The 12293-nt window shown below is 42.2% G+C and overlaps 1 protein-coding gene across 11 annotated transcripts in view; it reads right to left on the bottom strand.

Moving 5' to 3' along the window:
• Positions 1-12293, bottom strand: part of CNOT1 (CCR4-NOT transcription complex subunit 1) — a 56039-nt gene that overhangs the window by 6176 nt on the left and 37570 nt on the right. For 5 of the 11 annotated variants that reach the window (XM_042027321.1, XM_042027319.1, XM_042027320.1 and 2 more), the window contains 13 exons: positions 11733-11810; positions 11237-11414; positions 10612-10742; positions 9971-10267; positions 8335-8475; positions 8138-8242; positions 7459-7578; positions 6440-6634; positions 4542-4684; positions 3836-3944; positions 3579-3748; positions 2271-2523; positions 34-282 (listed from right to left, as the gene is read on the bottom strand). In XM_042027321.1, the coding sequence (XP_041883255.1) occupies positions 34-282; positions 2271-2523; positions 3579-3748; positions 3836-3944; positions 4542-4684; positions 6440-6634; positions 7459-7578; positions 8138-8242; positions 8335-8475; positions 9971-10267; positions 10612-10742; positions 11237-11414; positions 11733-11810 (2169 nt within the window). The remainder of the gene's footprint in view (positions 1-33; positions 283-2270; positions 2524-3578; positions 3749-3835; positions 3945-4541; positions 4685-6439; positions 6635-7458; positions 7579-8137; positions 8243-8334; positions 8476-9970; positions 10268-10611; positions 10743-11236; positions 11415-11732; positions 11811-12293) is intronic. The other 6 variants (XM_042027324.1, XM_042027325.1, XM_042027323.1 and 3 more) reach the window with 3 other exon arrangements.

Here is a 12293-nt window from a genome sequence, read left to right on the forward strand (position 1 = left end):
TTAAACGCAATGAGGACAAGGACGATTCCCAACCTTATTCAGGAGATTGATCTTTGTGACTGTGTTGGTTGCTTCCCCAGAGTGCTTCACCAGCAGTGCAATGAGTCGCACAAAGGCATCCAGGTTGTGGTAGCACTTGGCTCGAATCATAGTGGGGTTGGCTGCAGGATTGTGCTGTTGCTCGGCCAGGGCTCGATAGCTGATCTCAACACACATTTCGGTGCAAAGACGGAAAAAACGGGTGATCAGGTCATCTGTTTTCAGGATCCCCTGCTGGTGCATCTAACCAGGAAAGAAAAAAACCTCAGCACTGTAACCACAGACAGTTCATTTTACAATTTATTTCAAACAACAAACCCTTTACAATGCAGTTAATTTTTGCCATCCACAGTTAATTTTTGCCATACTCTCCAGAGAGATTAATGTTTGCAAGGGAATCTGTGGGTGGCAAAACAATTTTAGCTATCACATTTATTCTCATATACAATCTTTTGAATCCCAAATCTTTCCAACCGCTAGCAGAGCTGAGAAGCCTGTTTCAGTATCAGTTCTGCCACCAACATTCAACCTTGCATGAAGAACACGAGGAGTACAAGCTCTGGGAAGGGCAGACTCCAGCTCCTAGCTCAGGAATCACCACTACTTTGCAGCCACATTCTGTAGAAGCAAATTGCATTTGGAAAGTGAATTTTCCTTACATGAATATTACACGCAGAGAAACACTGGGTGGGCTTTTTTGTTTTGCATGGGGGAGTTGTTTTAATAAAATACATATAAAAAACCTCAGAGACCTAATTTTATTTGTTACCCACAGTATTAGAACCATCAAAATGAAAGAAATTACACTGCAGAAAACTTGTGGGTTTTGAATAAAGCATCTTATTTCTAAACTCCTACTGCACAGACATAAAGCTATAAAAACAGCACAACTGGTAAACTTGGAGACAATCTGGAGAACTAATAGTATTTCTGGATAAACTTTTTTTCTAAAAAACCCCAAAGAACTTAGGTATCTGCCTTCAAAGTTCTATGCTTCTGCTTGTCCTACAGACTTGTGGGAAGAAAGCAACACTTCAGCAGTCATTTTAGTAATAGAACCTTATGTAATGTAGTTATTACAAAATATTCCTTTAGAACTCATTACTAAAGCCTGTAAGGGAACAATTGTAAATAAACACTGCACTTCAGTATATTTAAATTGCTATTTCAAAACGGATCAAATATACACAAAAGGTAATCAAGTAAGTGTGATAAAGAGTGAAGTAGGCAAAAGTGTACTAAGAATTGTGAGCACTCTACTCTGAAGCGTGCTTTAGAAGCATGATTTAAAGTAAAAAATGTGAGGTCACGGAACTAGGTAAAATATTTCTTTAAAATGTAGGTTTAGCACAGTATCTATTAAAAACATTCAAAAAGTTCTGTGCAGTAGAACTCAGACAGAAAGCTGTCTCTAAGCCAGTACACAAGAACACTAAAATTAAAAACCCACAGTATCAGTCACAGTCTTCATCCATACTTTGAAGCTTGAGCTTCCTTTCATTAGTAGCTGCAAAGTCTGCAGCATATCTGTGGTAGTGGCCCAAATTTAAAAAGAACACAATGCAAAAAGACCGTATCAGGGGCTTTCTAGTAGCTGCAGTCAAGGAACACAGTTTTAGGGAGATGCCTGCAGATACAGGGGGGTTGTTACCACACATGCTGGGCTACTGAAGGCATCTCCCTTCTCTATCACACCCAGAAGGCAGATGGTACGTGATGTTCACCACACCTGTTAAGATGCTTCAGAGTGTGACACATTGGACATTGTTTAAATTTAGGTACCACTTCAGCTAATGAAGTCTCAAGGTTTTCCTTACTATTGATGTCATTTTGAAAAAGGATTCCCTTGCTCACATGATCTGAAACAATTTACCTGAATCTCTACTGGTGACATCCTCCTGTAGGCTGTCAGAGCTTTTACTGTTACCCATAAGGAGCAACACCAGTCAAGGCTCATTACAGAGCATCACAGAACTATTTACAAGAGCTATCTCAGCTCAAGTTCTTTTTCCACCAAATTTATCTCAGAACTCATGGTCTGAAGTGACAGCCTGTTGCTACAGTATCTGAAGAACATGATTTGGTGGAGGACAGGGGCTTCATCAAAACAGACAGAATTTTAACAGTAAACTCCCATACACCTGGAAGTTTCAAAAGGATGCCTAATACAGGTTATAACACTGCTTTAAAATGGAGGGCATCACACCCTACTTATGTTGAATAAAAAGCACCTTTCTTTCCAAAAGCTCTACCTGTCCAACAAACGCAGAGAATGCTTTGGTACTGTCACGGCCTGCTGCAGCTGAATGGTAGAGGTTCACCCACTCCCTCAGCAGGTATTCTGCCTTCTCCCTCAGGCCTGGTGGGTCATCATACTCAGAAGCTTGGGAAATTCCTGAATGCATCATGAAATTAGGACCTCCATGAGCACGGTCAATCATTGCTTCATAGTTTGATCGGACCACTTCCATCAGCTGGGGTAATCTAATGCAACAGACCAGAGCAAGAGCTGGGTTAGAATTCCTCCTCCCCCAGAAGGTGCAGGAACTGGAAGCTCAGTTAAATAGAGCTGAAAGAAAGTAAATTATTTCTTACACTAAAACTTTGCATCTTTCAGTTCTCACTGGAATAGCAGAAATAAGTCATGAAAGCAGAAACATTTATGATGAAAGAAGGAACACTGAAATCACACAGGCTTTGAAGTTCCATTCCAATTTATACAGTGGAGTGCTGCAACAAAGCACCACAGGGACTAGAAGCAGCTTCTCTTCTGCAGACTTCAGGAGCCCTAAAATGCTCCCAGATAGTGAGATGCCAGTACTCAACAGCCTGAGTGGGGCACTGGATTGAAAGGACTTTGGTTTTGGGACATCCTATAAGCAGCTGTGTTGGTAATGGGAGCCACTGCCATCAGCCAGCTGCTGGTTGCTCTCACAGCTATTCAGAGTTCTCCAAGCTCTAATCCATGTCTTTCTCAAACCCAGCAACAACTGCTTCCATCTTACAAATAGGAAGCCTACAAGTCCCACAGGTATTTCCAGGTGCTGTGGCAACATTTGCTGTCCAAATGGTTTGGGCAGTTTGCTGGTCTAACAAACCACGCGAGACTGATGGAGGATTGCTTTGTAAGCTCTAAACAGAAAGGATTGTCCAGTTTGATTGTTTGTGATTAACAAATTAACATACTGACACCTAGATATATAAGGTTTAAACAGCCAATAATATTGCATAAATTTGAGATAAAGCAGGAGTTCAAAACAAGTTTATCACAGTACCACAGAATTTTGGAGCACAGCGCACAGAAAGATTTTCTTGCTTAAGCATTCAGTTTCACATGATGCTGCAGCTGCCTCTAGTTTGACTAGGATGAGCACATTTACATTAGAGTGACAGTTTAAACTAACTAAATTAACTAGGACTGCAGCCCTAGGGAAAGTTTAAAGCTGTATGACTGAATTGTGTGAGACACTGCCTATGTAATATGCAAATCATAAATGAGCACAAAAAAAGTAATATATTGCACAATACTATAGCCTCACCCTTCTGGGGCATTTCCTCTGGAATGAGCATTAATTCTCATGAGTGTCTCAATGGTGTGAAACAGATCTGCTTCTGTTACGTGGGCAACGCTTCTCTCATCCACCAACAAGATCTTTACCAACTGCATGGCAAATGCCACAGCCATGTAGTTCAAGCCATTCTCCATGGACTGTCAACACAAAAAAGACAAAGTTCAACCACAGATCTTACAGACTGAGTGCATCCCTCCTCCTTTAAAAGAACAGGTTCCCTTTACCTGAGCCAAGTGAAGGTCATACTGCTGCATGTTAACAAGGTGATTGCGGATTAGCAGCTCCACAGCTTCCACGTTGTACTTGTACTCATCTCTGCATTCGATCAGGCACCTGAAGAATTGGACTCCTTTTAAAAAGTGTACTTCAACAACACAGTTTAAGTGAAACAACTCAAATCTAGTACTTCAGAAACTGTGACATTCACTGTGATTCGTTATCCAGCTTCAAAAGAAGCCTCTTCTAGAGGATTCTCTAAGGTTATGTTTAAGTTCAGAACAGTCAGACTCAAGCATCTGTTACCCTGCACAACTGGTCACAAGAGCCCTTCAAGAGCTTCAGTTTATTCAGCATAAGAAGCCCCTCTTCCAAGGATGAAGTGGCAGATCTGCCTAGCTGAAGCTTCTGCTACAGGCATATGCCATGTCACATTGTTTGTGACAGCCTACAGAGATTCTCTGCAAAATAAGAGGAAAAAAGGAGCCCAGACCATGCTCTAATGCTTTATTCCACTAAAGATTCCTATCATGTCCTGGAATGAACCAACATTATCAGCAAATCTAGTTAAATTTGACAAAAAAAGCTAGTTATTTTTTGTCTATCCAAATAGCAGCAATGCAAAATATTAACAGGCAGGGAATTCAGAGCAACACAGAAACTCCCAAAAGACAATCAAAGCTACATCAATGTTCTTGTTGTCTTGTAACTGACCTAGTGATTTGTTTGTTACACCACGGAGATCCATAGGCACGGCCATCCTGCAGAGCCTTCAGCACCAGCAGGTGACACTCACGATAGCGGAGCAGGAGGTCAGCGTCAGCCCCACTGGTGGCATCCAGCAAGCCCTCTACAGCCTAGAATAGATGCAACCTGTTAGCAGAGGAAAAAACAAGTCCTCTTCCAAATCTTCTGCACCTTACATCAGCAAGAGCTATCACGAGAAGACTCAAAAGACGTGAAAAAAAAAATCAATTTAGTAATCGTGCTGACTTCTTGAAAAGACTGTGTGAGATTTTACCAGCTACTATGGCATCTATACATGCACTATACACAGCTATGCTACCACAAACAAACCTACAGGTCTCTCTATGCCCCACTAACTTTGTATGTGCACCAAATAGCATGACAGACTGTGTTAGCTCGTGCTGCACTGCAGTTTCCCAAAGTCAATGCCTCCTCAAGCAATTCTGCATATGGCTCATGGAAAACTACCTGAGAAAATACTGACAGAACCTGCCAGAGGTTAAGTGAGCAGGTTCCTTAGAGAAAGAGCTACAGCACTCAGAGATGTATCTCTGTTAGTTTACAGCAAATTGAGGATGAGTTTTACAAGGCCAACACAATTTACTTGGTCAAGTCCTAGTCAGGACGGGATCCTTTAACAGGTACATGCTCTAGGAGACAAGAATGAAGAGTGTCCCTGCAGCTTTCCGTTACTTTTGTTTTGGCACTGTTCTCGGATCCTCATGCAGACAGCTCACTATCCTTACGCTATTCTCAAGTGGATTTTTCTCCATGTCTGTCACTTGTTCTGCACTACTACACAGGCACTGATGCCAGATCAGCTCACTGCAACACTTCCCACTGGTAGAGCCTACAAATTCTGGCTGGGATGGAGTTAATTTGCTTCATAGTAGCCCATATGGTGCTGTGCTTTGGATTTGTGCTGAAACAGTGTTGACAACATGCCACAGTTTTGCCAATTGCTGAGCAGCACTAGCACAGAATCAAGGCTTTTTCTTTCCCACTCTGCCTCCCCCATCAGTGGGTAGGCTGCAGATGGACAAGAGGCTGGGAAGCAACATAACCAGGACAGCTGACCCAAATTGAATAAAGCGATATTCTATACCATATGACATCACGCTCAGCAATAAAAGCTCAGGGAAAGGAGGATGAAAAAGGGCATTCATGGTCCTGATGTTTGCCTTCGCAGGCAAATGCCACATGTGCTGAAGCCCTGCTTTCCGAGGACTAGCTGGACATCTGCCTGCTGATGGGAAGTAGATATTTTTGTTCCATTTGTGCACACAGCCTTTACTTTCCCTACTAAACTGTCATAATCTGAACAAATGTCATCTAGTGTTGCCTGTGTTTTCTCCCTGTCCTGCAGCAAAGCAGAAAGAGAAAGCAGCTGGATGGATGCTTGGCAGCTGGCCAGGGTCAGCCTACCCCACACAGTCATTTATCAGTTACTGCAAAATAAACTCCCCAAGTGTGCCACCAGAAATCCAGTATTATGCTCAATATTATCTATCTACAAGGGCAGTTCAAACACCTTTTTAGCCTCCAAATCATCTTGAAATCAGACTACTCTGGACTGCAACAGCTCTCTACTTGCCACATCTGAACAAAACCGTTAAGTCCCAGGATTCCGTACACCTGCTTCTTTCACAGCAGTCTTGACACCGTATGCACAACACCCTAAATGAACAAAACAGCTCCCTCCCAATCTTATTTACTGGATTTCCAAAGACAACAGTTCAGTACTGTTCACCAAGCAAGTTCCACAGGATGCATGAAGAAACAAGGTCACCAGCAAGACAATCCCTGAGCCACGGGAGTAATAAACTCTAAGCAAGTTGCTACAGAGAGAAGTTGTCAACACCCACCTTCTGCAGTAGTCCAAGTGCAGCAATAGCATCCCGGGAGTTCCGAGCCACTACCACTGCCTCCAAGAGGCTACGCAACGCTTGAACTTGAGGATTCATGGCCAGGGTGTGTGGAATGGACTGCAGGTGCTGCTCTAGCTCTGTCATACATTTATCATAAATTTGTGCTACATCATCTGTAGCCCAAGCTTGCTGCTTAAGAGAAAGTGAGAATCAGTGATTTTTGCAAGGATTGCATTTGCAACATTTAAATACTGACTGGCTCTTCTCCTTCAGGAATTATAGCATCCAGAATTTGGACCTCTACAGTCCTGTGGTTTGTAATGCTGGCATTTTAAGTCCACACAAATGAGCAAACTAAGTTGTGAAAATAACCAGCAAACAACTCTATCACTCAGAATCACAGAATGGTTTGGGTTGGAAGGACCTTAAAGACTATCTTGTTTCAACTGCCCTGCCATGGGCAGGGACATCTTCCACTAGAGCAGGTTGCTCCAAGTCCCACCCAACCTGGCTTTGAACACTTCAGGGATAGGCCATCCACAGCTTCTTTGGATAACCTCTTCCAGTGCCTCACCACCAACCCAGGGAAGAAGTTCTTCCTAACATCTAATCTAAACCTGCCCTCTCTCAGTTTGAAGCCATTCCCCCTTGTTCTGTCAATAAGGCCTTATGCATGAAAAAACTTGTTAATGATCTTATAATTCAGACTTGCCATCCATGACCTTCCTGCAAAAGTAACCTAAGATTTGAATAAAATGCTTCACTGCTACTAAAACTACATGTAGTAATCATAAGCTGCATACCTTGTCCCAGTTTGGGTTACAAGCCCCTAAGACTGGATGGAAGTTTTATGCTGCCATTACTTTCTCACTAGAACTAATCCATTTTTTTAACCACTGTCCCCAAGCAACACGAACACTTGGCTCTTATGAGTCCTTCTAACAAAAACACAAGTTCTGCAACAGTCTCCAAAAGGGCTATAGAACTCTCAAGCTGGTTAATTCAGAAACCTCTACCTTCATAGGCTGAGCCAAGAATCCTGTAGGCTGAGTTAAGTCATTGGTGGGCAAGAAGCCAGGGACATTGCGTGCAAACTCTTCATAAACAGCCAGCTGTTTTGGGTCCACACCTCCAACCTTTGCAAAGAAAAGAATGGGCATTAATCTCACTGATAAGCACTGAGGCCGTAAAAAATGAGGGCAGCTTGTATAACAGGTAGCTACTCTTAAACAGAGTGGCCTAGACATCGAGTAGGATTCAGCTGCTCTGCACTGAGGTCCTATCTCTCCTGCCATACCTCCTCCTAACAGGGGGATTTTGCTCTAAAAACAAAACTCACATTCCCAGAAACAGAAATAACTGAATACTGGGGAAATGCTCTGCTGAAAGCACATGGTATGCCCTTTCAAGGAAGAAAATACAAAGGAGACAAAAGAAAACAAAATATAAAGACAACAAAACAGATGAGCCATCTTTTAGTGAGAGGAACTGCACAGAAAAAGAGACTCAAGGAATTGAGAAAATGATATAAATACTCATTTTGGAATAACGTATTTATGTGTTTCCATACTAATCAAGATAACAGCAGCTGCATTGTTAGGCAAGACTAACAATATACAATTGCTCAGCTGACACTGTGCCATCCACTTTTCCTTATCAGGAGGGAGAGAAGAGCAGCATCAGAACAGAACTCACCTTTAACCTGATCTGTTCTGGCATCCGCTCAGCCTGGTACGTTAACACAACAGGATCGCAGTACCGACGCCCCTCCTGCCTAGCATGTTTTCTGAGCTCAAATTCCTGGGAAAAACACAAACACTGAGTTTTAGACACCCTTCTGGATGTGTATGAGCACATATGATACTTCTAGAAGACAACAGTCCCATACTTACAGTTGCGAGCCTCTTGTCCATCTCAGGGCCTGCCTTTTCCACAGCTGTCTTCTGGATAAAGCAGCAGGCAAGCTCACAGTTATCCTGTGCTAACTGGGCAGCTGCCTGCTCCATCATGTCCCTCTGCTGTGGGGAGGCTGCCTATTGAAAATCACAATAAATCAGTGAAGGATGAAAATTTTCCCTGTATATTACTAGCCTTAAAACCTGCACCACTGCCTATACAGAACACCAGCAATAAAAAGGAATGCTCTTAGGATCACACTCCCTTCCCATAGAATATATAATATTAAATTTAATTTTGCATAGCTTTGAATAAAACATGTAGGCAAGATGACAGTAAAGACTTTTAACAAGGAACAAAACAGCAGGAATTCTCCATCTTCTCCACCTACTCATCTCTAGGGCACAGAAATAAAGCCCTGCTTTAGACAGACACACACAGTGATGCTAATGCAGGGAAGGCTTTGCATCACAGTAGAAGTTTCCCTACTTCCTAGGTTGTAATTGGAAGATATAAAGGCGCAGCACTAATGGTACAAAACAGCAGACCTAAGCCTTTTTCAGTGGGTTCCTTTTCTGATAGGGAATCAGATTTTCTTCCTTCCTTCTCAGAGTCTGCTTTATGAGAACCCTGAAGAGATGCACTTATTTTCCAGGGTGCAAAGCAGCAACTTCCACTAGAAATGGAATACATCTATAAAGGCAGCCTGCCCCATCTACTTGGACTTCCTTATCTGTTAAGAGCTACCCCTCTTTCATTAATTCCTGAGAATTACACTACTTCTGTTAAATCACTTCATAACAATAAGCCAGGTAAGAATTTTTAGGTATCTCATATGGCACCTTTTCTGCAACAAAATGCTTTCTACAATTATCCCTTAAAAATTTTCCTTGGATTAAAGCTGGATTTGTACCAACGTCATATGTCTTCAAGAATAAAAAACCTGACTCTTTTCTAATTGCTGAAAGTACAGCTGTGTCTTGATCTTTCCAAGATCCTTGTGCTCTTATGCCTGAGCAAGGCAACTGATGGCAAGAATTCTGGATGGTAGCTGCTATTGTGGTCAGTAGTTCAGAAGCTGTTCCACAGAGTTTAGCTCGAACTTTCCTCATGAAGAGACCTGAAAATAGCCTCTAGAAAACCCAATGAATTCACAAGCTGTGCAAAACAGTCTGAACTACCTATCTGCTAACAGCACAAGTAAATAAAATCTGCTTGAAGCATGCATGCTGAAACAGTCCAAGATACCACCAAAATCAATTTAGTCCTCCCCACTTTAGCTTTTCTGCCTCAAACCCTGCAGAAAGTTCACGTCTCCAAGGCTTCCATGATTGGATTGAACTGGAGATAACACTGAGGCAAAATAAAAAGATAGTGAGGAAGTTTGTGTGCCACGCAGTATAAGATCCACCATCCCAGTTTAAGAGTGTTTGACATGACCTGTAATCTCAACGTACTTTTTTCACTGTAATTCTGCAAGAGTCACTAAACTTCTACCCAGAGAATTCATCCCCATGCTAGTTAAGCCGTGCAATTAATTAACAAGTCCACATTGTGGAGAATTGATTTGCTAATGCTGGATGCCTACAGTCCTGTAAGTTGGATATAAACTTCAAATGATGGGGGTCTTACCCTCAGTGCAGTAGCAAAGCTATTTTTCAAGTTGGTAGCTATGCTCATCAGCAAAGGCTCCCTGCAGGTAATCATGGCCATCCCAGCAGTCAGGTTCCGCATCATGTGGTGAGCGGCCACGCGCATCCGTGACTCCTCCGAGTCCAGGGCGAAGTCCTTCCTGACTATCTGCTCACAGGTCGTCATGGCAATCTTGATGGATCTATCAACCACTGGATGGACGAGGTCCTGCACTGCACGCTCGATCGCTTGCCGCACGCACTGCTTCAGCTGTGGGTGGGCTTGGAACAGCGGAATCTGCAGGGGATTAGGAAAGGTGAAGGAACAAAGTACACTGGAATCCCACCCACCCCAGACACTTGCATAAGTGCACTGTCATAGCTTGTGCAGTACTCCCATGTTCCCCATGCAGCTATTACAGTATTTGATAAATCTGAAACTGGGACAAATTATTATTTTCTAACCAAGTTGGAGCTGAATAACAATGCAAAGATTGACTTAAGAGCTGAGCTGCTGACTGGACAAAAGGAGCACAGAGGCTTCTTTTATACTTAAGTCCTGATAGCTCCCACCAGCTGAGATCTGCATCAACCCTGGCTGTAAAAATTCTTTTAGCAAACTAAATCGGGTCTAAAACTTACCGTTGGATTTAAAGTAATATGCGGAGCCAACCCTCCTAAAGAATAGACGTTGATGTCATGATAACTGTACTGGGGCTGTGGAGGAACCGTGGCTGTACAAGTGGTGCTGGTAGCTGGAGTTGTAGAAGCAGCTGGAGAACACAAGTATGTTTGTATTGAGCCACTAGTGAAAAGCAACTGCTTATAACACAAGTATATAATTCTTATTTAAACCAGGAGATGACCTAGAAACAAAAGCTTTGTAGTTTGATCATGAAACCTCCTAAACTTACCAAGCAACTTTCATTCTCCACTTGCCTAATGAATAGTTCCAAAGTAGCTTCAGTACATTTTAAGAGAGTTGTTTGTTACGACACCTTAGCACCCGGTGTATTGTTAACAGGAGGGAGTCTAAGGAGTAGCTACACACATATAATACAGAATTAGTCCTCATGATGGCTTCCATTCCCTTTCCATCTCCAAACTCTATACACCTATTTCTATTATGAAACTATCCCAAGTGCTCCCAAGCACTCAGGAATGTTGTAATAGTATATGTAGCTTCATATTTTATTTTATAATAGCAAAACCTGTCCTATTAGAACTTCAATAGTGTGGTTCTGGATTCTACATGAGATGTACTTACTAGTTGTTGTGATGGGTGGTAGCTCTTCTGGCTGCTTCACATCCTTCTTTGGAGCAGACAGCTGCTCATCCAAATTTTTTAGACGATCCTTATCTTTCAGGAGACTTCCAGGTTTCAGCTCGTTGATGTCTAGCGCAAGATTCTTGCAGAGCACCTCAATCTCAAACTTCAGATTCAACTGCAAAAGAACTCAAGTTTAGGTCATGTCACAAGGAAAATACCCAAAACATCTACTGGGTCACTTGATTCCCAAGCTCCCCATTCCATCCACAACCCTTTCAGAGATTAATAGTGACTGAGGATTACACAACTATCTTGCTGACCACGTGGAGAAGAGTTTCACCCAATTCTACCAAATTATCAATGTCCAAGCAATCTCCTCATGCTAAAGCAGTGAGAAGGGCTGCTTGGTCCTTCACAACATCCTTCTTGACCAGTATGTCAAGAAAACCTCACACTCAGTAGCTACAGGAACAAAAAAACAACAGAAATTTACTTTTAGATCATGTTCTTGATGTAGCTCAGCTAAAACATTCATAATGGCCATTGTCCATGGGTTTGGAGGTCTGAAGACCTACAAGAGAAAGAAGAGAGCAGTATTACACAAACTTCTTGAATCATCTGGATAATATATGACTGGAAATGTTTGAAACACAAGCAGCTATGCGTACATACAGCTGTGGAAACCTTTGTACAGCTATGGTTAGAGTTGAATTTAGTATATTGGTAATAATTATTCCAGTAATTCAGTATAACTGGAAATACACTAGGAACCTAAGTGAAAAACTGGAAACACAACGATCTGGTCCTTCTTGAGAGATCAGTTCTATGTCAAGCAGAATTAACAAGATGATCAAGACCAAAGTGGGCAGAAGAAATGAAAAAAAAAAAAATCTAAGAATAAATATATCCTAGAACCTCTTCAATGGCATCCTTCCATTTCTCAATAGAGATCTGTTCAGGGATACCACAGTACACTTCAGCTAACACCACCTATTTATGCTGCAAAAACACAGGGCCGTGTACTTTCCCTCCAAATAAAACCACTTTAAGCTCT

This window comes from Corvus kubaryi, unplaced genomic scaffold (genome assembly GCF_017639235.1).
Source record: "Corvus kubaryi isolate FWS band 111438036 unplaced genomic scaffold, C.kubaryi_AGA036_p1.0 37300, whole genome shotgun sequence".
NCBI classification, from domain to species: Eukaryota; Metazoa; Chordata; class Aves; order Passeriformes; family Corvidae; genus Corvus; species Corvus kubaryi.